Here is a 27,029-nt window from a genome sequence, read left to right as displayed (position 1 = left end):
TGAATTTTACCCAGTCTGTGGGGTAAAATTGCTTTTTTGGTGGTTCATAAAAAATATCTCAAAAAGCGATGTTAGTGAGGGGACCAGAAACACTGGGTTGCAGAGCAGTTGGTAAGGACTTGTATATTTCTGGAGAGTCTGCAAAAGCTGTCTTGCTCGTGCTCCTGATTGGATATGTGGAGCCCGGCTCTGATATCTCACTGGTGGCAGCTAAAGGTAGGCATGCCTTGGAGGCGGAGTTGGTCTCGGGCGCAATCTTTCAAACGAGCCTCACGGCATTTCAGGCAACCTCAGGCCGGAAACAACATCCGGTCACTCGCGGTCAAAATCCACGCAGAGCTGGTGTTTCGCAGGGATCAGGTTAACACATCTGGGTCTAAAAATATAAAGAAAAACAAAAAGAGTTTTAAAACACGCAAACTAGCAAAATATCAAAGGAGCATAACATAACAATAACAAGATGATATGAGATACCCGATGAGGCCATGATAGGTGATGTAGACATGTAATGTATAAACTTTTACGGGAGTTAAAAGTGGAGCTTATATATATTTTAAAGTGTATTGTACGTGGGATAGGCTCCAGCGCACCGCGCGAGCCTGAGAAAAGGATAAGTGGAGGCGAATGGATGGATGGATGGTGTATTGTACCTGTTACAAACCATTGTGATATTTATTTATTTATTTATTTAAATGAAAGGATTGACAGAATGGTAAAAAGGAAAATGCAAAAATGTAGTTAGAGAGGAAGATTAACACTTACCGAATGATATGCGGATAAGGAAAGAGACGCAAGTTGCTGTTGAAATCGGCCGCTCCCTATGCGAACTCGCAAGCAGTCTGAGCGGCGCCAGTTGTTGATACGTCTGAAGTCAGATGTCTTCTGGGGGTTCGACGATAGTCTTAACCTCAGCCGGAGATCGACAGACGGATTGGTGCTGCGGCTGCAGTGATGCGGACGCTGCACCGGTCCGTCGTGGTGAAGAGGGAGCTGAGTATAAAAGCGAAGCTCTCAATTTACCGGTCGATCTACGTCCCTACCCTCACCTATGGCCACGAGCTGTGTGTAGTGACCGAACGAACGAGATCGCGGATACAAGCGGCAGAAATAAGCTTCCTCCGAAGGGTGGCTGGCCTCTCCCTTAGAGATAGGGGTTGAAGTTCGGCCATCCGGGAGAGGCTCAGAGTAGAGCAGCTGCTGCTCCACATCGAAAGGAGCCAGCTGAGGTGGTTCGGGCATCTGACACGGATGCCTCCTGGGCGCCTCCTGGGTGAGGTGTTCCGGGCATGTCCCACCGGGAGGAGGCCCCGGGGCAGACCCAGGACACGCTGGAGAGATTATATCTCTCGGCTGGCCTGGGAACGCCTTGGTGTTCCCCTGGATAAGCTGGAGGAGGTGGCTGGGGAGAGGGAGGTCTGGGCCTCTTTGCTTAGGCTGCTGCCCCCATGACCCGGCCCCAGATAAAGCGGATGAAGATGGGTGGATGGATGGATATTATGTGTGTCTAAGAATGAGGATAATTGGTGGAGGACAACTTTCTCTAGAACCTTAAGAAATGGCAGCTTAGAGATTGGTCTAAAACAGGGATAATGAGAGTGAATAATGCATGTTCATTCTTTAATGAGAGTGGTTTAAATTTTGAGAAAAAGAATGAACATGCAGGTTGTTCAGAAGGGTCTTGGGGTGGGAGCAGGATATGTGCTCTGATGTTATCAGTTTTTTCAGTAAAGAACTTTTGAAAATCCTCAGAAGTCACACACAAACATAAGACATAACCCTTCAAAATAAAACAGGAAACAATTCACAAAGATGCAGACTAAGAAATGCGGACTTACACAGAGGGAACACACGAGCAGAGAAGACTAAGCACAGAACTAAACCTAAACTAAACATGAGGGCAAAAGAACAAAACCTAAGAACTAAACCCTAAACCAGAATAAGCTGGAACATAGAACAATAATGATAATAATCAACATAGGATAGCTAAAGAATCAGAACATAAATTATAATACAGAAGAATACCAAAAACATAAAAAAACTGAAAGTGCTGGGTCAGAATGACCCAGAACCGTGACATTAACGGTGGCTTGAGGAGATGCAGCAAAGGCAGTTGAGAATTGGGGGGCAGTTTCAGGTGTTAAAGAGCGTATAAGAGGGCCTGGGTTTGTTTAGAAGATGAGTGACGAATGGGAATATTACACAAAAAAAACAAAAAATCAAGGCAAACTGCAGAACCAGTGTGTGAAAAGATAAATGCTTCCTAAAAAACTGTAGGGAGTAAGGAACAGCCAAGTGCTGTTAATCTATTGCAGTTGGTTAACTAATCATCAGGAAGTCTTTCTTTGAAAGAAAAAGTTTGCAGTTAGAAGCTGTTGCACTTTGTCAGGTTTGGTTTTCACTTCTTTTGTTATTAAATTAAAATCATTCAGGAATCTAGCAGGTGTGGCTACTAACCTGTTACACCGGTCCATGTTGTGAAAATAAAACGGCTACGGGGAACTACAGGTGCATTTCCTGATATGTGGCTGTAAGGTAACGTGGTAACGTCCACTTTACCTTTAGATTTTTAATTTATGTTTTATCTTTTGACTTTTAACTCATGAACTTTTTACCTTTTTTTGCTTGAGTGGAATACAATTTAATGCGGTTCCATTTGACCCACTGAAAAAGAAGACACGTGGATACTGACCTTAAATGTTTTACATTTGTGGATAATTTTTCATCGTGACGATCAGAAGACTCTTTGAGGGTTTCACAGATGCCATCAGAACGACAGTAAGTGTTAAAATGACGTTTTTGAGCCTTCAGAACTATCTCCAGACTAAAAGCTTCAAAAGCATATTTTTTAGGAAACTATTTATTGTATTTTAATTAAGTTATAAGCACTTTGGTTTTCGATTTGCAACAAAAATCAAATGTACTTATTTACTTACATCTAGGTAATCTAACAGGTTGACAAAAGTCTGTTAATCTTAATCCAGCTGATCCAGGATGAAATCAGCTGGATTAAGATTAATTGTTTAACTAAACAATTTTAATATGGTTTAATACATTTTTAAACACATGAGCACGGAGCCCGAGAGAGCCCGAGAGAGAGCACGGTCCGGAGACACGGGCGCGCCCCCGCGCGCCCAGACACACAGCCTCGGGCGCGCGCGGGCGCGCGCACACACCAGATGGCGTTTTTTGAGCATAAAAAAATAAAAATTTAATTGCTTAAAGAAATAAAAGAATGCTATTTTGATATATAAGAAACTTTCTAAATAATCAATTATATTTTTATGAATATCATATTTTTATGAATATCATATTTTTATGAATATCATATTTTTATTACTTAATTACTTCCTACTTCCGGAGCTCATGAATAATTTAATTACTTCCGGAGCTCATGAATAATTTATTAGGGGTCATAAATCAATTAGGGGGGGTCATAAATCACTCAGTTTGACGAAAGGGGTATAATATCACTCTCTATCACTCCCTCAGCTACATTAGTTTCTTAATCTTTTAGACGCCTGTTGAAGGCCAAATGGTTTGTTTCAGATTTCACTAATGAAAGAACTCTTTGTTTTGTGCCTTGAAAATATGTCGCTGAGATAATCACAATTGTATCTGAACTAATAAACTACACAAAGGATGCTTCTTCACCCATGGGCAGGAAGACGCTCCCTTATCTTGGTCTGTACTGGTTTAAACTGATAATCTGCTGTCTCATGAATTTTACCCTCTATATAAACTGTTGTACTTGTGAATAAAGTTGAGTCAATTTGGGAAGACAACCTGAAGCAGTCTCTGTTTTCTTGTTCTCCCAAGCTGCTCCCGAGCTCGTACTAACACGCTGAATGGCATGCTTGAATATTACTTGAGAATATATTTGACTGTGTTACAGACTAAGGGACATTCTCTGCTGATAGACATCCACGCCTCGGAGGAAGCCGATCCACGGAGTAGGCCCTGGAAACCGTTTCCTTCAGATTCCCTACACATAACCTAGTGTCTTAAACCTAGTAAGTGAGTTCAAGAACCACCACTGCACTAATGAACTCAAAGTTCATGAGCTAACAAGAATTGGCTAACGAAGCTCTCTCTGTCCAAGCTTAAAACCTGTTTGTATCCCCGAGAAAGATTTTTTTACACTACTGATAAAAAATAAACTTTCATAGGAGCCAACTAACAGGAAAGTCCAAAATAAATTCATATCACTACTAACTAGGAAAAAAGCCACTAAACTAATTTGTTATGCCAAGACTGATTATAGCATACCTGTGGTCAAGTATGGAGAGAGTAGGCAAAATGGGAGGGGTCATCAAAGTGCTTGCTTTTTGTCTCTTTTTCTGGCTTAATAGATTCTCTCTCATTTTCTCTTTTTGCTTGTATAAAGGAGGCATCATTAAGAAGACCAGTAAATTCAAGATCAAACACACTTCATTCAGTCATTAAGGATCGTTATTATTCAGCCTAAGAGCAAAGAAGCATCTTCTAGCTCCATCCTGCAATTTGTTTTCCTATGAGCACCGAATCACAGAGGAGGTTAACCCAAGCTTCGATCCGATGTAGGAGCTGTTCCCTCAAATTCCCATAACCTCTACTCTTGCTTGGATTTCAGCATTCAGTAAAATCCGCCAGGTTTGTATTGCAATATGTTGTAGGAGGCATCACAGTTTTATTTAGCAGTTTTATTTGAGCACCGATGCAAACTATTGCCTTACACACCACACAGTATATATTCATACCACTAAGTATTTAAAGGCACAGATTCTGTTCAGAGTCAATGATCCAGTAGACATTATTACATGTTGGTAGTATGTAAAGCCCGATAAGATGATCAGTCCTGATGTTGTGTCCTGCTGACTGTGTGGTATTTTTCTCTTTGGTTTGCCCTTTTTAGGACAGAGTATGCCATCTGCACCTTTTCACAGAATTCTGCGACCCCTTCTGCTTGGTACTTTTATACTGGGATGCTTTGTGACTCTGTTTTTGATGTATTTTAAACCATCTACAAGCTGGTTATCAGGTCCTGTAGAGTCAACAGTATCCACAGACCGGGTCAAGAACCTCTTCTCCACCAAGAGCGATAAAAACGTGACCACTCTGCTGATCTGGCTCTGGCCCTTCGGACAAACGTACGACCTGAGCGTCTGCAGCTCTCTCTTTAACATTGATGGCTGCTTCATCACAGCAGACAGGAACTTCTACAATAAGTCTGATGGAGTCGTCATCCATCACCGGGACATCAGCACTGACCTGTCCAATCTGCCGCCGCTGCAGCGACCGTCGTTCCAGAAGTGGATATGGATGAACTTTGAGTCGCCATCCCATTCGTCCCAGCTGCCTGGGATAGAGAACCTGTTTAATCTGACTCTCAATTACCGTCAGGATGCTGACATTGAAGTGCCTTATGGGTCCATCGTAGCAGCAGAAGGGGAAGAGGATTTTGTACCACCCAGCAAAAACAAGCTGATTTGCTGGATTGTAAGCAACTGGAACCAGTATCACGTGCGGGTGAAATATTATAATGAACTCTACAAACACATTGAGGTTCATGCATATGGACAGGCCTTTGGGGAGTACATCTCTGACCAAGACTACTTCCCCACCATCGCCAGCTGCAAGTTCTATCTGGCGTTTGAGAACTCCATCCACAAAGATTACATTACTGAGAAACTGTACAACCCACTCTCAGTGGGGACAGTGCCAGTGGTTCTCGGCCCACCCAGGCAGAATTACGAGAACTTTATCCAGGGAGACTCCTTCATTCATGTTGACGACTTCAGCTCGCCCAAGGAATTGGCTGATTACCTGCTGCTCCTGGACAAAAATGAGGAAATGTACCTCAGGTACTTTGAGTGGCGGCGACACTTTAAAGTAAAGAAGGCCTATTTTTGGGCAGAGCACACATGCCTGGCTTGTGATTACTTGCGAAGGCACAAGGAATACAAGGCATTCAATAGCCTTGATAAGTGGTACTGGGGCGGTTAGAGATTTGAAGGGCTGTGTGTGAGGGGCTAAGCAGCCAAGAACACAGGTAAAAAAATTTCTTCAAAAAGGGTTTTCTTTATTTTAACCCTCAAAAAGTTCAAAAAAGACTAAATTCAAAAACATAAGTAGCAAGCCCATAAAAGAGGTCAACTAAATGTAACTCTACAAAAAGTAATTTTCAGAAGCTTAAACAAACAAAGTGGACATAACTTAACTCACAAACCACCCTAATTACAAAGACACAAGAGAGTAGCTTTTATAGTGGTTTGGCCGTTTACACACAATAGGGGGAAAACAAAAACACACTCTAATATTAACTAAGCACAGAATAACCTAAGTAAACCTAAAACATCCCTGTTCCTGATGAGCACATGGTTGGTCCTTCTGAGCAGGCCTATTGTTCTCAGAGTCCTCAGCCATGCCTTTTGCCCCCACAACCAGTTGGCAAACAACCTTTCAGTTGTTTGCCAACCAACAATAAAAATTTAGAAGAAGAAGGTCCCTTTTTCCCAGACAGGAAACAGCCACCGCCCAAACCCAGGTAACTCAAAAAAAAAACCAAAAACATAATTAATATAACAGAAAACATTTTTAGAAAAACCACACAACGCTATTATGTGCGCGCCTCATAATATCAGTGTTAGGTTTAACCAAATGATTAATGAATTATATTAATGAAGAAAACTGCAAAACAAACTAATAAAGTGAACAAATGGACTGATTTACCCATGTGTGGCTGATGCCATCACACTGTGTGATTTTTGTTATGTTGTTGAAGGCAGTACTGTAAAATTTTTGTCCTTCAGTTAACACAAAGGTTCGTTGCTGTTCTGTCGTGAGCAGCTGAATGGTGTCTTTCTATTGGTTCAGAGGCCCAGTGACACATCTAGCTTGTTCTTTTTTTGTCCTTTGAATTTTAGTTAAGCCTTACTTTTTTCCCATATTTTTATAAGTTTGCATTTGCACTGCTAATCAAACTGTTATTTTCACATACTTACACTAAGGCAGATGGTCAATGTATTTGTAGATTGGATTTGGCGATCTTTACCTTGGTATCCGACAGAAGATGTCACTGTTATGTGAGAGGGAGGTTGCTAATTAATATTGCTGTGAATTGTTCATTGTCTTTTGTAATTTTGTCACGGTGTTTTGGATTCCATGTGGATGATGATGATAGAACAGCACAGAGCCATTGTACTGCAATATGAAACTCCCACACACACCTCCTCACATTGCATCTTAATTTGGAAAGTCTGTCATTTTTGACTGACTGCATTAAGCAGAAAGAGCACAAAATGAGCACGTAGTACAAGCATTTGCTTAAGCTCTTCACTTAGGTGCTGTACTCTCATCACACATTATAACTTAAGATGTGAAAGATGTGATCTTTATGGCTGCTGCAAGGTTACCCGTATTTTTGTATGAATCATCATACCTCAGTGTTGTCTGGGAGCGAGTGTTTCCATGTGATTCTGATTGTTTTAGCACTGCACCACACCCTTGAGACCACACTACAAAAAGACAGCTCGGTATCTGCATATATCGCAGATATTGCATCACATTCAGATGTTGTTGGAACGGCTAATTCATTGAACAATGCATTGCAACAGCACTCAGCAGCTATTAACAGAGATTTATGTTTTTTACAGAAAGTACTGTACAAATTCTTGTCAACATTTTATGCAAGATGAGCTTCTGTGTCAAAGTATAAAAACAGTGAGGTTAACATTTCTTCAATTTCAAAGGGACCATTGATGTAAAATAGGATGAAACCAATTATTTTTCTTATGGAGTACGGTTCCAAATGCCATAGTGGACTCTGTACATAAACACTGTAGTGAACTGAAGCAGGAATTGGATCAAACCAGCCCAAAACACAGATCATTCCTTTATGTCTAGCAGACAGTGGGAACTCCAGCAGCATTGTATATATTTTTCATGGTAAATCTCTTTATATCATGCAGTTGTTGTCTGGAAGTGACTGTGACTGTGCTGTACATTTGTAAGTAATGCCCGGTGCTTTGAGTGGCTGTGAATTAAGTTAAAGGGAGAGACACTTGAAAAAGAATTAAGAGCATCTGAAATGATGCTTTTAACGGTTTTGAGGTGGACATTTTCATCAAGGCAGGCACTTTTACATTTGAGGAGTGATTTTTTTTTCTTCTTTGTTTATATTTGGTGGCAATCCTGTTGGCATGACCTAATTGAAAAAGTTGTGCCAAAATGCAGCAGAAATACAGCACTTTTATTCATTTCGAGTAGTGTGACTCACTGTGCCAGTTGTCGTCTTAGATGAAGCTATTGTGAGTTTATAAACTGTCCTCCAAGACCTTGGCACGTCCCACAGGATAACTATGAAGCTGCCAGTCATGGTTTCATATTGTACAGTCCAATCTCATGTATGAAAACAAAGCTTTCTTGTCCAATGTGGTTGGTGACTTTAAGAAAAAAAGTTTTTTTCATTTTATCTTTTTGGGCCGCATAAGTCTTCTTTATCTTCTCTCTCTTTTTTTTTGCACAAAAACAAAGAAAAGGAGCTGCGGCTTCTCTGTTGTCCAGTTTGAATCTGTGAGAGGTTCACTGATGCACCCTGAAGTGATTCTCTGGATGCTATATGACTGGGTATCCCAAAAAAATTTGATTTTAATGCCAGTTCACTGAAATAATCTGTTAGTCAATCAATACTTTTTTTTTGCCAAATCATTGTATTTTGCCAAATGTTGTGTTTTACTGTATATGTCTGATAGTGTCAAAATGAAAATAAAGATATGGACAAATGAGCAAACATTTGTAAAGTGTACTGTAGTATTTCTTTATTTTTGTTTTTTAAAGAGATGCCTGATGTGTATTACATGACATAGGCTGGATTATGCTGAAACTGTCTGGAAAAAACATGTATGATGCTTGCTTTTAAACATTTTAAACAAGTTTATATATAAGTGGATTTATATATAAACTTGGCTAGCCAACATAGCTTAGCATAATGGCTGAAAACAGGACAACTCTGAGCTGAGCTGTACAAAAAGCAGAACAGCCATTTTAAAATGGCTGTTTAATAACCATACATTGGTTTCCCCTGTAACTATGCTATGCTATGCTAAGCTGAGCTAAGCTAAGCTAAGCTAAGCTAAGCTAAGCCAAGCTAAGCTAAGCTAAGCTAAACTAAACTAAGCCAAGCTAATGTAAGCTAAACAGCTGCTGACTGTAGGTTCATTTTTTTGGACAGAAATCACATTGGTATCAGTTGCATAATTCTTTAATTGCAGGATAGCAAAAAAAAATATTTCCTATTACAGTAAAGGGGCAATAAAGGGGTTCCTTTAGATCAACTTCAATGCAGTGTCAAAGGCAACCATTTTAATGAGTGGCTCTACTATAGCATCACATTTTGAAATGACCTTCAGTAGCTGGAAAGTAATTCTTACCAGAGATGGAGTGAAATGGAAGACTATTCATGCATCGCTCTTTCTGTGTCCAAAATACATCACAATGCATTCAATATTTTAATTCTAAAATGTTAATGAGCTACATGTAGTCACAGTTTGGTGGTTTAGAGATAAAAAGGCAGATCAAAATAAAATGCAAAAAAAGTGCTCCCTCTTATGATAATCACAGTGGAGCCACACATTATAACTTAACAGGCTTGATCTGATCACTGCAGCTAAACCTCCCACATATACATATATTATTTTGTAATCTACTAAAAGTTCCAGTTTTAGCCAAATAATGAAACAGCCAAAATATCAAAAAGGGTCACATTAAACCTTGTAGATTGAAAGACACAGTAGACTTATTAAAAAGTTTTTATCTTACCTCTACTAGTACTGTCAGTTATCCTTTCTGCACACTTGATATTTCTAGGAGCGTATGTCCACACTGGAAGCAATTTACTGCAATGTGGCAACCAGAACCCACAGAAAGTCAAGGATATTCAGTGACTATGAGTGAAATGATCACTGTGTGGGATCCGAGATAAAATTTTTTGACTACCAGTGAGAACACAGGATATCTCTGATTGACATACAAATACAGTTACTTAAAATGGTGAGCTGATCTTGACAACACCATGGTGGATCCTTGGCGGATCCTCGGCTGGTTCTTGACCAATGAGATCCCCTGCCTGTGATATGTATAAAGCCACCACAAGTGTTAATGCCCCTAAACAGCACTGAGGAAAACCAGTGCTAATATCTTATGTATACACCAGTAGAGGTAGTGACAATGGAAGCTCATTCATTTACATCTTTCTACACTGCTTATTAATCCATTCTATGTTAAAGGGTTCTATAATTCAAAACACTGATATAGGCTAATTGGCAGCATACAATTTAGAGGTTGTACACACTGAACAAGCGACATACAGCAGAAGACAAAAAGTGATGTCTAACGAGTTTTTGGAAAGAAAAGCATCTGGACTTCTTTAAGTTGCTTGAAGATGTTTCACCTCTCATCCAAACAGCTTCTTCAGTTCTAAGGTCAAATGGTGGACAGTCCCAGATGTAAGTCCTAGGGGAGTGTCCCCCAAGTCAGTCAAGAACCCCCTGTTGATCCTCTACGTTAATCAGACGAGCCCAGGTGTGAAAACAGGTGTAGGCCACAATCAGCCTATGGCTGTATCCCAATTCAGGGTCTGCAGCCTTAAAGTACTCATTTCAAGGCCGATTATGTCACAGCGGCGCGCCGAAGGCTGTCCCAATTCAAAGCCTGCTCGAAATGCGGCCCTGAAATGTGTCCTACATTTCCCTGAATTTTAAGGCTGTGGCAGTGTAGACTTCGTGGCCCAACATATCCCAGAATGCATAGCGCGGCGGTGGGTGTGGATAATTTTGCTGAAAAAAAACGGCGGATGAGGGGCGGCCGAAGAGTAAACTTTAAGTAAGTACTGAATATTATGTCACTTATTTATGTGCAAATGTTTAATAACGAAGAACATTAAACATTACTGTTGGCCACATGTCGGCAAAGTTATGTGACATTAGTGACGTTTGTACTAACTTGATTTTAAAGCCTTTACTTTAAAATATACGCCGTTCAATAGCTGAGCTTAATCTTACAGAGAATGATCAAAGCTCATGTAGAAACAAACAAACAAATGAACCAAAGATTTTCTCCTTCATTTCTGTCAAACAAAGCTGTATGACACGTTATCAGCTGTTAGTATCATGGTTGCTAGGCAACCTGGGCAGCGCAACGGAGGCTAGACCGTCCCATTTCACAAGCCTCGCACTTCCAGCCTTAGCGGTCTTTGAGTACGCGGCCCTTGAGGATCGTTGAGGCTGCGTACTTTAAGGCTGCAGACCCTGAATTGGGATACAGCCAAGGTTTCGGGTGAACCCGCAGTGAAACCTAGCCCCACCCTATCATGTGATTTCCTGAGGTCAAATGGCCCAGGATGTGAGTGGGCGTTAAGGGGCCTGGGAAAGGATCTCAAAACTGGCCTTAATGCCCACTATTTAACTTCACTGTCACATGTTTCTATACAAAAAGTGTAGTCAAAATTTAAACTTGAATTGTCAGTGACAGGTGTATTTTAGATGTGACGCAAGGGCAAGTGAGAAAAAGGGCACTCAAACTGCGCACCAATAATGTATGTGTTTGTATTCTGTTCTAAATAAATATAAAAGAAATATGTGGGGGGTCTGTTCTAAAATTTTAATAAGATTTCAATTCATACAGCGTCAAAACACAACCCCAAGGTGCCTCAAGGGGCTTTTTATTGTGACGTAAAATATTACAGAGAAAACAAATAAACCGTTCCTCTGAAAATGATCAGTTAGCTGTTTAATAACTATTCTTTCAGGAATGTTAGAGAAAAGGGAAGTTTAAAGAGCAGTCCATGCAGGTGGGTTGTGATGGCTTTTTAAGTAATGGTTTAATTACTGGCACCTTAATGGATGTAGCCTATTATTAGAGATAGGTGACATTTGGGATTAAAGCATTTGTAGTTATTGAAGTTAACTCAGAAGAATTAATCAGAGTGCAAGAGTCCAAAAAATATTAATAGTGTTTAAAGCAGCTGTACGTAATGATGAGTCTGTGAGATGGTTACTAGTAATTTTTCTCTAATGGTTGAATTTTTATTTGTGAATAAATTCATAGAGCTCTGAATTTTTGTCAGTGCTGAAAAGAGAACTAGAGGGTTTTTTTTTTTCCTTTTTTTAAAAAAAAGGGGCAAAAAGCTCTTTTCCAGGTCTTCTAAACTACTGACATGCCAATTTGACTCCAGCTTATCTACTTTAAGGTGAACCTTTGAGAGTTAAACCAGGGAGTACAGTGACTTTCGAGAGTTTAGGTAGCTGCTCTGCACTGTGTTGGCACATGGCATTGAAGAAGATAAAAGTGGAGGAATTATATCCTTCAACTTAGTCACAGCACTTTCAGAACGACATCTACTAATGAAATTTATTTCTCACCTTAGGGAAATCTATTATTGTAAAATTTAGATGTTAATAAAAATGATCAGATAAAGAGAAGCCAATTCATCTAATAACAGATTAAATGCAGAGTTGAGGCTGTCATTTTCAGCATCTAAATGGATATTAAAATCACACACTATAATTATTTTATCAGAACTAAGCACTAAATCAAATAAAACCTCTAAAGTCTAAAAATAAATCTGGGGTGAGGTGAGGCATTATAGTAGAGAGAACCAGAGCTTTGCACTTGCAACTAAAGGCAATCCTCTCATGTATGGAATCAGAACGATTAAAAGTCCTAGGAGCATCAGTCACAGTCAACATGCTTGCTTTAGAGATTCGATGCAGTTGTCTGCCACTAATATTAGTGTATCACCTCAGTGTGATACATTTTAATACTTATATGCTTTAAAAGGTATACTCCAAACACAACAACATATATTTGCTGCACAAAAAGTGCCCAATCTTTCAGTCACTAAATTAATACCGCAGTAGTTATGGATATATAAATGTGTCTATATATGTATGTACTGTATGTATTATATAAATATCTTTATAAGTGCAAAAACAGCACATTCTGACAGTTTAGACAGTTAACACATTGCATTTTAAAATGCAACAACTGGCTGTAAGAAAAACATTATAACATACAAATAAGTGTTTTAAGATAATCTGACATACTTTAAAAGCATAAGAATAAAAGTTTTTTTTTTTTTAAATCATGTTCTTTGATGATCACATTACATGTATGTCGCAGCTTTAAGGCAGGGATGACTCCTGGAGTTGCTTTCTCACTGTATCTGCTTTATTTCACAATCCGATCATCACAAAAACATACAGCAGCTCCTCTCCGACTCCTAGCCCTTTGCTGCGGTGGAAAAAGAACCACTCCAAAACCCCTTCAAGGAACATATGTACAAAAGAGTTTTCCTAACACACCAATGGGGCGTTCAATGCCATCTGGTTAATATGAGTACTCTGGCAGAATAACAGTTCAAATGAAAAATATACCAGAACAAACAAGCAACCAAAAAAGAAGTGTGGGGTACCTTTGAACCAATGAACAAAGTATAACCATTTATACTTTTTAACATAACCCGGCCCCGTCGATATGTGTATCTCTCACACTCTCCCCCACTCGAGAAATGTCGTCCCGACATAAATGTACCTTATAATCGACAATCCATAGAGAACAATAGAATGGCATGGACTATGTACCAGGTTACATTACACCCTTTTTTTTTTTTTTTTAAGTTACCCAAACTACCGTGCACTGTAGTTGTGTATACTCCTGATATAATCAGTTCAGCTTTTTTTTTTTTTTTGTCCACAATTCAATCTATCAAATTACCATGCTATTTGTACTCTCCTGTAAAGGCATTAACTTTGTCCACATCTCATCTGAACACTAAGCATCTTCCCTTTACTCATACACATGTTCGGCCTGCAATCCATGTGTCACAATATTTCAATCAACATAGGTACATTTGTTACAATCTGAAATAGTGGTACCAAGTGTAAACATTATATCTTCCCCTTTTACCAAGGTCGCCAGTAACCTTGAATATTCACACATTTGGTGGCCACTATTCTTTCTTCAAGACTTGGTTGTCCAAGTTTACTATAGGTCAAAGTCTGTGGTCTCCTCCTTTCTCTCTTTGGGTATGGACTTGGCTGGTCTGTTTCCAAAGCCTCTTCGACATCAGAGCTGCTGTCCACCTCCCCTGCCCCCACAATAGCCACATCCTCTGGTTCCCTATTGTCCATTTTCTCCTCATCAGCTTGGCTGGGGTCCCCCTGGCCATCTCCTGACATGTGAGGAAGCTCATCTGGCTCACTCCCGTCCCTTAGTGGCATAAACTCTGCCGCTGTGGGGTCCAATGTAGGTGAACACTGAGGCTCAGGATAAGGCCAGGTGAAAACCGCATCAGAAAACTCATCTGTGTCCTCCTCCTCCTCACTCCCCACTTGTGTCGGAGTCATGCATGTTTGTTTCCGTTTGTTATAATGTCTTTTCCTTGTTTTAGTACTAGTTACAGTTGCCTCCTTATCTGCTGGGAGCGGAAGAAAATCGCAAGGCAACAACATATTCCTGTGCAAAATCCTTGTCCTGCCTTTACCATTCTCTGGCTCTAACTCAAACACAGGACTGTCCTCTCCCTTTTGTCTTTTAATGATGTAGATGTTGTCTTCCCAATAGGAGCGGATTTTACCTGGCCCACCCCTCTCCACAACATTTCTAACAAGGACACGACTCCCTATTTGAAGTGGTGGACCATGCACACTTTTGTTGTACTGCCTTTTACCTCGGTCAGCTGACTTAGCTGCATTTTTGGAGGCGACAGTGTAAGCTTCAGCCATTCTCCTTCTCCATCTGTCCACATAGTCCTGGTAGGAGCCTGAACTGTCCTCCTGCTCAATGCCAAAGAGAAGGTCAACTGGTAACCGTGGTGACCTACCAAACATTAGGAGAAAAGGAGGGTAGCCAGTGGCCTCATTAACAGTACAATTGTAGGCATGTACAACTTTATGGAGGTGGCTTTTCCAGTCTCTTTTCTGTTCCTCTGTTAGTGTTCTTAACATCGAGAGCAAGGTCCTGTTGAATCTTTCGGTCTGCCCATTTCCTTGTGGGTGATAAGGAGTAGTGTGTGACCCTTTAACACCAGCCAGTTCTTTTAAATGGTGCAATAGTCTATTCTCAAACTCTCGCCCCAAATCGTGGTGTAGTTTTTCTGGAAAACCAAACCTGAGACAATAATCATTGAATAGTTTTTCTGCTACAGTCTTAGCTGTCTTATTTGTAGTTGCGTAGGCCTGAGCGAAGCGGGTGTAGTGGTCCATAACTACAAGTATGTATTCACACCCCCCCTTGCATTGCTCCAGGTGCAAAAAGTCAACTGAAACCAACTGAAATGGATGAGTGGTCTCTATGCTCAACATAGGTGCCCGTGCCTGTCTGTTTGGCTTCCTCTGTTTGAGACACTCACAAACATTACTGACAAAGTGTTCAATGTCTCTTTGCATCTTAGGCCAGAAGAAACGATCCCTAATTAAATTTAGGGTCCTTTCTGATCCCAAGTGGCCCATCTGTTGGTGTAGTTCTTTGAGCACTAGTGGGTGGTAAACTGAGGGGAGAACTAGTTGTTTTTTGTGTCGAGTCTCTCTGAACATAGTTCCATCCTCTCTGATTTTCAGTTTGCTCCACTCTCTAGCCAATGCTTTAAACTCAGTGCTCTCAGTCTTAATTTCCTGTGTGGTGGGCCTTTTGTTTTGCACTACAGACTCGTACATTTTACCTATCACGGGGTCTTGCCGCTGTGCTGCACAGATTTCCTCTCTCGGTATTGGCTGAATCATGTCCAGCAGTTCCTCTGCTTGTGTTTGATGCTGAAGGGTGTGGAAGGAGACAGCGTTAAACATTAGAGCTTCTGTTTGCTGCACTAATATGCCCTGCTGTGAGGCTACAACCACGTCCTGGCTAACCGTCTGTGTACAGCAGTTCATATAGTCCTCAAAATCGAGGGGCATCCTGGATAAAAAATCTGCATCTGCATTTGTTTTTCCTGGCCTGTATTTTATCGTAAAGTTGAAATCTGCGAGCTCAGCCACCCAACGCTGACCTGATGCATTCAACTTTGCTGTCGTTAACACATAGGTGAGTGGATTATTATCTGTATAAACCACAAACGATGGCGCATGCAGCAAATAATCTCTGAAGCGCTCACAGACAGCCCATTTGAGAGCTAAAAACTCCAGTTTGCCAGCATGCATATGGTAATTTTTTTCTGGCGGCGTTAACGTTCTAGATCCATAAGCTATGACTCTTAACTTGCCATTACTGCGCTGGTAGAGCACTGCTCCTAACCCTGCTTGAGAAGCATCAGTATGAAGCACAAATGGTTGGTCTAGATCAGGGTAGCCTAGGATCGGAGGACTGGCCAGTTTATTGACTAAGTAAGACAAAACCTGATGGTGTGACTCTGTCCATTTCACAGGGGCTGATGAAGGCAACTGTCCTTTAGCCTGTTTGTTTTTCTCCTTCCTTCTCTTGTTCTGTGTTTTTAAGTCCTGTGGGCTACTTTTAGCATTTGTTTGGGCTGCTAGCAGTTCATACAAAGGTTTGGCGATACGTGAAAAGTCCTGTATATAGGCTCTATAATAAGATAGGAAGCCCAAAATCTGTCTCACTTCCCCCACTGTACTAGGGTGTTTCTCTTTAAGTGACATCACGGAGGCGACTTCTGCTGGATCCATACTATGGCCATCTTTTGACACCACTCTACCCAAAAACCTGACCTTAGGCTTGAACAGTTCACATTTCTTAGCAGTAAGTTTGACCCCATGTCTCTGATACCTTTGTAGCACGGCTCTTACATGCTCAACATGGTCCTCAAAAGATTTACTGTGGACCAAATTGTCATCAAGGTACGGTAGACAGATATCATCACGCAGACCCCAAAGACACTCCTCCATGCTCCTCTGGAACTCTGCTGGGGCGGAGCTGAGTCCAAATGGGATTCTAACCCACTGGTATAAACCCCAGGGGGTGATGAATGCAGTGAGTGGCTGACTGTCTTCGTCTAGGAATCCTTGATGATAAGCCTTTCCCTGGTCTAGTACTGTAAACCAGGAGCTACCAGTGAGGCTGTCCAACATGTCCTGTATCCTGGGAATAGGATGTCTGTCAGGCACCGATTTGCGATTAAGTTCTCGATAATCCACACAAAGTCTGAGGTCACCGGACTTTTTCCTAACACAGACTATCGGTGACGAATAAGGCGACTTGGATTTTGTAACCCACCCCCTATTGATCAAGTCTTGCAGGTAAGCTTTTACTTCCTGATGCAGAGGTTTAGGCACACTGTTGTAAGTCTTTTGAACTGGTGTTTGGTCGTTGAGGGTGATGTGCATCCGAAGGCTAGGAATGCAGCCTACATCATTTTCGTCTTTTGCAAAAGCTTTGCATTCCTCCCTAAGCATCATCCTCACCGCCGACTGTTGGCCACTCGTTAGATGGTCTAGAACTACAGGGGGATCCCAAACACCACTTGTCTCACCTGTGGGGGCTAATGGGACTTCGACACCTGCATCGTCTGCTGTTTTAGTTGTTGGAGTTTCTACAGGTTTTAGGGCAGCTGGGTATATTGCTTTTACGCCCTCAATGTGCCCCAGGACCACACGCGGATCTACAGTAATATTATGGCATGTGGTATTTGTGACAGATACTGGGACCATGGCTGAGTTGCCCCTTTTTACTTTAAACAATACTTCCTGCAAATGAAGCCCCTCAGGCAGGCTGGGGTTCAGAACAGGACAAAATAACATTACAGTGTCCTCGTCAGCCTGTATGCGTGTGCGACAGCGAATGGTAGTAGCTTCACTAGGGCCTAAAACAACTTTACTCCGCCCTGTCTTGACTTGGATCTCTTCCGCAGCTGTTCGATGTGTCTCTATCAACTGGATAAAAGTCTTAGCAGATCCGACGTCAATACCAAAAGCACTACTCACAATATTTGCAGCACAGTCACTGTTTTTAACACCCTGTTGTTTAAGTTGCTCGTTGATGATTTCTTCTATAACATTGTATCCAATAATGGGATCCTGAGCTACATTTGGGTCACTAGAGACCAATACGGGCACTAGGAGACTCGAGCTGGTCGTCTCCACCCCCGTCAGTCTAACCTCTACAGGGACCCACCCCATAAATGGTATCTCTGTCTGATTAGCTGCGAGCCCATTTAATGGTTCTGAACCTAAGAGTTCATCTATCCCCCTGATAGTGGTGTGAGGTAAGTGCTCGACTCTCCAGTTCTCATTTATTACGGTAGCCTGTGCACCCGTGTCCCACAATGCGGTGACTGGTACATTGTCAAAGGTGCATCTCACCATTTTTCGTCTACCAATCAGCTTCACTAATTTTTGTCCTTGCTTATCTGATAGAAGGTCAGAATATCCCATGTATGACAACCACCCCTTTTTCTCTCTTTCCCTCAAATGTTGTTCAACTAGCCTCACCGCTTTACATACATGTTTGTGATGGTGCCAGTGTTGTCCCTGACAGGCTTTAGAACAGTAACTGACAGATGAGCAGCCTGCACACCTCTGGAGTGGGGTGCTGACCGACTCTCTCTGGTGGCAGCAACCACAGCGGCGGGACTCCTGATGTGGCGGTGGGGTCACTGCTGGTCCCGTGGCAGTGGCCCTCTGGCGTTTCCCTGCAGCTGAAGTGGAGCTCGGCATCCTCTGGAGATGTGGCCAGGCTGGCCACACTTAAAGCAGTGGGTGCAGTTGTCTCCCTCTCCGTTGCTCTGGCAGGTCCTGCAGCCTTTCTTCCTCCAGGTACCCGCGGCAGCATCTGATGTCCTCTTTGTAGTCTGCGACTTGCCAGCGTTCAGGGAAGCAAGAACCATCTGCCTCACCTCTGCAACCTCGTTCCTCAGCTCTTTCACCAGGTCGTGCATTTCGGGTGGAGGATGATTTTTCTTGTCTTCCTTGGTGGCGGGGATCTGTGAGCTGCTGCGTGGTTCATCCCTAGTATGTAGCTCATTGATTCTTGGTGGTTTTGTATTGTTCCTCTTTAACTTGTTCAGTCTTTCTGTCTCGAGATTGGCAGCTTCATTTAGTTTCTCAATCAGCATTTCATCAGTCACATCTGGGTTGTCAAGAAGGGCTTTAATCTGGAACTTTATGTTGTCATTTTGCAGCCCAGTACCCACTGATCTCAAAAACTTCCTTTTTACCAGGTCCCGACTGTAGTGTTCTGCTTCTTTGTCCTTGGATGCGTACAGGAGGTGATCTTTAAGCTCAATGGCTCTGAATAAAAAGTCTTGAGCTGACTCTTTTGGATCTTGGGAAATATTTATCAGTTTTTGGTACAAATCAGATGTGTCATCTTCTCGGTAATGTCCTTTTAATATTGTCTTTAACTGTGTGAGTGTCAAATCAGTCTTTATTTCAAGCATATCACGCAGTTTGAGACCTGGATTGATGGCTCTTATCACTGCTTCAATAACTTCTGACTCACTGTGGCCTTTGCGGAGTCCATTTTCCATCTGATGCAGCAGGTTGGTATAGGACAGCCGATCGCGCTGCCCTCCCTCACCTATTTGGCCACAGATGCGAAACTCCCTGCGAATTGTCACCTCTGGTACTTTAGAAGACAGCAGGTTCGGGGCAGCGTCCGCCATCTTGAGTTTCTGCCCTATCGCTCTAATTTCTTCCTGCAGCTCGTCATACTTGTCTCTTGTGTCTGAAGGGCGGGAAAAATCACTCTCGGCCGTATTGTCTTTAGCTTTATATTCGCCCAAAAACGATAAAAGTTCTTTCACAAACTGTACAGCATCGTCTGGTGTATAACTGTTTTCCACCTCGTCCAGTTTATGTTCTATAACTTTCATCAGTTGGCGTCTGGAAGTGTCTTTTGTAGGCTCATTTAGCGGTGTAGCAAAGCCTTTCACCTTATAACCCACTTCTATGAGCTGATCACGACTTAGCTGGCAGAGTGTGGCGGTGATCTTATCTCGTCGGGCTTCTATCTCCATTGTGGGTACTCACAAGCTTGTCTTTAGTCCGTCAGATTTCAGGTCCGGTGCTTGGAGAAAGGTTTTTCTTCAGCCGTGCGGTAGCGCTAACGTTAGCCGCTAATGGCGCTAACCAGGCTTCTGCTTCACTCTCGTGCGGGAAGTTCTTCAAACCTTCCTCCTGGCTGGCTCGCCATGATATGTTGCAGCTTTAAGGCAGGGATGACTCCTGGAGTTGCTTTCTCACTGTATCTGCTTTATTTCACAATCCGATCATCACAAAAACATACAGCAGCTCCTCTCCGACTCCTAGCCCTTTGCTGCGGTGGAAAAAGAACCACTCCAAAACCCCTTCAAGGAACATATGTACAAAAGAGTTTTCCTAACACACCAATGGGGCGTTCAATGCCATCTGGTTAATATGAGTACTCTGGCAGAATAACAGTTCAAATGAAAAATATACCAGAACAAACAAGCAACCAAAAAAGAAGTGTGGGGTACCTTTGAACCAATGAACAAAGTATAACCATTTATACTTTTTAACATAACCCGGCCCCGTCGATATGTGTATCTCTCACATGTATCACATTTTTTAAAGCATAATGTAGGGTGTTCACAAAAACAGTTTTATTTACTTTTTCCACAGTGCTTGTATGCCTCTTGCAAAACTATGTACTTATCACCATATGACATAATAACTCACGATTATGCAAGACCAGCCATGAAATGTCCGTCGCTTCATTACAATCATTTGTCCCCGCTGCTGCCCTCAGACCCAGTCTGTGGGGTAAAATTGCTTTTTTGGTGGTTCATAAAAAATATCTCAAAAAGCGATGTTAGTGAGGGGACCAGAAACACTGGGTTGCAGAGCAGTTGGTAAGGACTTGTATATTTCTGGAGAGTCTGCAAAAGCTGTCTTGCTCGTGCTCCTGATTGGATATGTGGAGCCCGGCTCTGATATCTCACTGGTGGCAGCTAAAGGTAGGCATGCCTTGGAGGCGGAGTTGGTCTCGGGCGCAATCTTTCAAACGAGCCTCACGGCATTTCAGGCAACCTCAGGCCGGAAACAACATCCGGTCACTCGCGGTCAAAATCCACGCAGAGCTGGTGTTTCGCAGGGATCAGGTTAACACATCTGGGTCTAAAAATATAAAGAAAAACAAAAAGAGTTTTAAAACACGCAAACTAGCAAAATATCAAAGGAGCATAACATAACAATAACAAGATGATATGAGATACCCGATGAGGCCATGATAGGTGATGTAGACATGTAATGTATAAACTTTTACGGGAGTTAAAAGTGGAGCTTATATATATTTTAAAGTGTATTGTACGTGGGATAGGCTCCAGCGCACCGCGCGAGCCTGAGAAAAGGATAAGTGGAGGCGAATGGATGGATGGATGGTGTATTGTACCTGTTACAAACCATTGTGATATTTATTTATTTATTTAAATGAAAGGATTGACAGAATGGTAAAAAGGAAAATGCAAAAATGTAGTTAGAGAGGAAGATTAACACTTACCGAATGATATGCGGATAAGGAAAGAGACGCAAGTTGCTGTTGAAATCGGCCGCTCCCTATGCGAACTCGCAAGCAGTCTGAGCGGCGCCAGTTGTTGATACGTCTGAAGTCAGATGTCTTCTGGGGGTTCGACGATAGTCTTAACCTCAGCCGGAGATCGACAGACGGATTGGTGCTGCGGCTGCAGTGATGCGGACGCTGCACCGGTCCGTCGTGGTGAAGAGGGAGCTGAGTATAAAAGCGAAGCTCTCAATTTACCGGTCGATCTACGTCCCTACCCTCACCTATGGCCACGAGCTGTGTGTAGTGACCGAACGAACGAGATCGCGGATACAAGCGGCAGAAATAAGCTTCCTCCGAAGGGTGGCTGGCCTCTCCCTTAGAGATAGGGGTTGAAGTTCGGCCATCCGGGAGAGGCTCAGAGTAGAGCAGCTGCTGCTCCACATCGAAAGGAGCCAGCTGAGGTGGTTCGGGCATCTGACACGGATGCCTCCTGGGCGCCTCCTGGGTGAGGTGTTCCGGGCATGTCCCACCGGGAGGAGGCCCCGGGGCAGACCCAGGACACGCTGGAGAGATTATATCTCTCGGCTGGCCTGGGAACGCCTTGGTGTTCCCCTGGATAAGCTGGAGGAGGTGGCTGGGGAGAGGGAGGTCTGGGCCTCTTTGCTTAGGCTGCTGCCCCCATGACCCGGCCCCAGATAAAGCGGATGAAGATGGGTGGATGGATGGATATTATGTGTGTCTAAGAATGAGGATAATTGGTGGAGGACAACTTTCTCTAGAACCTTAAGAAATGGCAGCTTAGAGATTGGTCTAAAACAGGGATAATGAGAGTGAATAATGCATGTTCATTCTTTAATGAGAGTGGTTTAAATTTTGAGAAAAAGAATGAACATGCAGGTTGTTCAGAAGGGTCTTGGGGTGGGAGCAGGATATGTGCTCTGATGTTATCAGTTTTTTCAGTAAAGAACTTTTGAAAATCCTCAGAAGTCACACACAAACATAAGACATAACCCTTCAAAATAAAACAGGAAACAATTCACAAAGATGCAGACTAAGAAATGCGGACTTACACAGAGGGAACACACGAGCAGAGAAGACTAAGCACAGAACTAAACCTAAACTAAACATGAGGGCAAAAGAACAAAACCTAAGAACTAAACCCTAAACCAGAATAAGCTGGAACATAGAACAATAATGATAATAATCAACATAGGATAGCTAAAGAATCAGAACATAAATTATAATACAGAAGAATACCAAAAACATAAAAAACTGAAAGTGCTGGGTCAGAATGACCCAGAACCGTGACATTAACGGTGGCTTGAGGAGATGCAGCAAAGGCAGTTGAGAATTGGGGGGCAGTTTCAGGTGTTAAAGAGCGTATAAGAGGGCCTGGGTTTGTTTAGAAGATGAGTGACGAATGGGAATATTACACAAAAAAAACAAAAAATCAAGGCAAACTGCAGAACCAGTGTGTGAAAAGATAAATGCTTCCTAAAAAACTGTAGGGAGTAAGGAACAGCCAAGTGCTGTTAATCTATTGCAGTTGGTTAACTAATCATCAGGAAGTCTTTCTTTGAAAGAAAAAGTTTGCAGTTAGAAGCTGTTGCACTTTGTCAGGTTTGGTTTTCACTTCTTTTGTTATTAAATTAAAATCATTCAGGAATCTAGCAGGTGTGGCTACTAACCTGTTACACCGGTCCATGTTGTGAAAATAAAACGGCTACGGGGAACTACAGGTGCATTTCCTGATATGTGGCTGTAAGGTAACGTGGTAACGTCCACTTTACCTTTAGATTTTTAATTTATGTTTTATCTTTTGACTTTTAACTCATGAACTTTTTACCTTTTTTTGCTTGAGTGGAATACAATTTAATGCGGTTCCATTTGACCCACTGAAAAAGAAGACACGTGGATACTGACCTTAAATGTTTTACATTTGTGGATAATTTTTCATCGTGACGATCAGAAGACTCTTTGAGGGTTTCACAGATGCCATCAGAACGACAGTAAGTGTTAAAATGACGTTTTTGAGCCTTCAGAACTATCTCCAGACTAAAAGCTTCAAAAGCATATTTTTTAGGAAACTATTTATTGTATTTTAATTAAGTTATAAGCACTTTGGTTTTCGATTTGCAACAAAAATCAAATGTACTTATTTACTTACATCTAGGTAATCTAACAGGTTGACAAAAGTCTGTTAATCTTAATCCAGCTGATCCAGGATGAAATCAGCTGGATTAAGATTAATTGTTTAACTAAACAATTTTAATATGGTTTAATACATTTTTAAACACATGAGCACGGAGCCCGAGAGAGCCCGAGAGAGAGCACGGTCCGGAGACACGGGCGCGCCCCCGCGCGCCCAGACACACAGCCTCGGGCGCGCGCGGGCGCGCGCACACACCAGATGGCGTTTTTTGAGCATAAAAAAATAAAAATAAAAATTTAATTGCTTAAAGAAATAAAAGAATGCTATTTTGATATATAAGAAACTTTCTAAATAATCAATTATATTTTTATGAATATCATATTTTTATGAATATCATATTTTTATGAATATCATATTTTTATTACTTAATTACTTCCTACTTCCGGAGCTCATGAATAATTTAATTACTTCCGGAGCTCATGAATAATTTATTAGGGGTCATAAATCAATTAGGGGGTCATAAATCACTCAGTTTGACGAAAGGGGTATAATATCACTCTCTATCACTCCCTCAGCTACATTAGTTTCTTAATCTTTTAGACGCCTGTTGAAGGCCAAATGGTTTGTTTCAGATTTCACTAATGAAAGAACTCTTTGTTTTGTGCCTTGAAAATATGTCGCTGAGATAATCACAATTGTATCTGAACTAATAAACTACACAAAGGATGCTTCTTCACCCATGGGCAGGAAGACGCTCCCTTATCTTGGTCTGTACTGGTTTAAACTGATAATCTGCTGTCTCATGAATTTTACCCTCTATATAAACTGTTGTACTTGTGAATAAAGTTGAGTCAATTTGGGAAGACAACCTGAAGCAGTCTCTGTTTTCTTGTTCTCCCAAGCTGCTCCCGAGCTCGTACTAACACGCTGAATGGCATGCTTGAATATTACTTGAGAATATATTTGACTGTGTTACAGACTAAGGGACATTCTCTGCTGATAGACATCCACGCCTCGGAGGAAGCCGATCCACGGAGTAGGCCCTGGAAACCGTTTCCTTCAGATTCCCTACACATAACCTAGTGTCTTAAACCTAGTAAGTGAGTTCAAGAACCACCACTGCACTAATGAACTCAAAGTTCATGAGCTAACAAGAATTGGCTAACGAAGCTCTCTCTGTCCAAGCTTAAAACCTGTTTGTATCCCCGAGAAAGATTTTTTTACACTACTGATAAAAAATAAACTTTCATAGGAGCCAACTAACAGGAAAGTCCAAAATAAATTCATATCACTACTAACTAGGAAAAAAGCCACTAAACTAATTTGTTATGCCAAGACTGATTATAGCATACCTGTGGTCAAGTATGGAGAGAGTAGGCAAAATGGGAGGGGTCATCAAAGTGCTTGCTTTTTGTCTCTTTTTCTGGCTTAATAGATTCTCTCTCATTTTCTCTTTTTGCTTGTATAAAGGAGGCATCATTAAGAAGACCAGTAAATTCAAGATCAAACACACTTCATTCAGTCATTAAGGATCGTTATTATTCAGCCTAAGAGCAAAGAAGCATCTTCTAGCTCCATCCTGCAATTTGTTTTCCTATGAGCACCGAATCACAGAGGAGGTTAACCCAAGCTTCGATCCGATGTAGGAGCTGTTCCCTCAAATTCCCATAACCTCTACTCTTGCTTGGATTTCAGCATTCAGTAAAATCCGCCAGGTTTGTATTGCAATATGTTGTAGGAGGCATCACAGTTTTATTTAGCAGTTTTATTTGAGCACCGATGCAAACTATTGCCTTACACACCACACAGTATATATTCATACCACTAAGTATTTAAAGGCACAGATTCTGTTCAGAGTCAATGATCCAGTAGACATTATTACATGTTGGTAGTATGTAAAGCCCGATAAGATGATCAGTCCTGATGTTGTGTCCTGCTGACTGTGTGGTATTTTTCTCTTTGGTTTGCCCTTTTTAGGACAGAGTATGCCATCTGCACCTTTTCACAGAATTCTGCGACCCCTTCTGCTTGGTACTTTTATACTGGGATGCTTTGTGACTCTGTTTTTGATGTATTTTAAACCATCTACAAGCTGGTTATCAGGTCCTGTAGAGTCAACAGTATCCACAGACCGGGTCAAGAACCTCTTCTCCACCAAGAGCGATAAAAACGTGACCACTCTGCTGATCTGGCTCTGGCCCTTCGGACAAACGTACGACCTGAGCGTCTGCAGCTCTCTCTTTAACATTGATGGCTGCTTCATCACAGCAGACAGGAACTTCTACAATAAGTCTGATGGAGTCGTCATCCATCACCGGGACATCAGCACTGACCTGTCCAATCTGCCGCCGCTACAGCGACCGTCGTTCCAGAAGTGGATATGGATGAACTTTGAGTCGCCATCCCATTCGTCCCAGCTGCCTGGGATAGAGAACCTGTTTAATCTGACTCTCAATTACCGTCAGGATGCTGACATTGAAGTGCCTTCTGGGTCCATCGTAGCAGCAGAAGGGGAAGAGGATTTTGTACCACCCAGCAAAAACAAGCTGATTTGCTGGATTGTAAGCAACTGGAACCAGGATCACGTGCGGGTGAAATATTATAATGAACTCTACAAACACATTGAGGTTCATGCATATGGACAGGCCTTTGGGGAGTACATCTCTGACCAAGACTACTTCCCCACCATCGCCAGCTGCAAGTTCTATCTGGCGTTTGAGAACTCCATCCACAAAGATTACATTACTGAGAAACTGTACAACCCACTCTCAGTGGGGACAGTGCCAGTGGTTCTCGGCCCACCCAGGCAGAATTACGAGAACTTTATCCAGGGAGACTCCTTCATTCATGTTGACGACTTCAGCTCGCCCAAGGAATTGGCTGATTACCTGCTGCTCCTGGACAAAAATGAGGAAATGTACCTCAGGTACTTTGAGTGGCGGCGACACTTTAAAGTAAAGAAGGCCTATTTTTGGGCAGAGCACATATGCCTGGCTTGTGATTACTTGCGAAGGCACAAGGAATACAAGGCATTCAATAGCCTTGATAAGTGGTACTGGGGCGGTTAGAGATTTGAAGGGCTGTGTGTGAGGGGCTAAGCAGCCAAGAACACAGGTAAAAAAATTTCTTCAAAAAGGGTTTTCTTTATTTTAACCCTCAAAAAGTTCAAAAAAGACTAAATTCAAAAACATAAGTAGCAAGCCCATAAAAGAGGTCAACTAAATGTAACTCTACAAAAAGTAATTTTCAGAAGCTTAAACAAACAAAGTGGACATAACTCACAAACCACCCTAATTACAAAGACACAAGAGAGTAGCTTTTATAGTGGTTTGGCCGTTTACACACAATAGGGGGAAAACAAAAACACACTCTAATATTAACTAAGCACAGAATAACCTAAGTAAACCTAAAACATCCCTGTTCCTGATGAGCA

The 27,029-nt window shown here is 41.9% G+C and overlaps 2 protein-coding genes across 2 annotated transcripts; both read left to right on the top strand.

Moving 5' to 3' along the window:
* Positions 1-4,884: 4,884 nt before the first annotated feature.
* Positions 4,885-5,982, top strand: LOC146612303 (4-galactosyl-N-acetylglucosaminide 3-alpha-L-fucosyltransferase 9-like). Its single transcript, XM_085342778.1, has one exon. It carries the CDS (start codon positions 4,900-4,902, stop codon positions 5,980-5,982), a length of 1,083 nt encoding a protein of 360 aa, XP_085198904.1. The 5' UTR covers positions 4,885-4,899.
* Positions 5,983-25,566: 19,584 nt separating this feature from the next.
* LOC146612302 (4-galactosyl-N-acetylglucosaminide 3-alpha-L-fucosyltransferase 9-like) lies at positions 25,567-26,664 on the top strand. Its single transcript, XM_085342790.1, has one exon. It carries the CDS (start codon positions 25,582-25,584, stop codon positions 26,662-26,664), a length of 1,083 nt encoding a protein of 360 aa, XP_085198916.1. The 5' UTR covers positions 25,567-25,581.
* Positions 26,665-27,029: the final 365 nt, after the last annotated feature.

The sequence above is a fragment of the Diplotaxodon limnothrissa genome, linkage group LG19 (genome assembly GCF_057381915.1).
Source record: "Diplotaxodon limnothrissa isolate DT_005_m linkage group LG19, D_limnothrissa_male_GT1.1, whole genome shotgun sequence".
Classification (NCBI taxonomy): Eukaryota; Metazoa; Chordata; class Actinopteri; order Cichliformes; family Cichlidae; genus Diplotaxodon; species Diplotaxodon limnothrissa.
This window is presented reverse-complemented; position numbering and strand designations above follow the sequence as displayed.

Bases quoted from the DNA above. Each gene is read 5' to 3' on its own strand.
- LOC146612303 (XM_085342778.1), top strand. From the start codon at position 4,900: ATGCCATCTGCACCTTTTCACAGAATTCTGCGACCCCTTCTGCTTGGT.
- LOC146612302 (XM_085342790.1), top strand. From the start codon at position 25,582: ATGCCATCTGCACCTTTTCACAGAATTCTGCGACCCCTTCTGCTTGGT.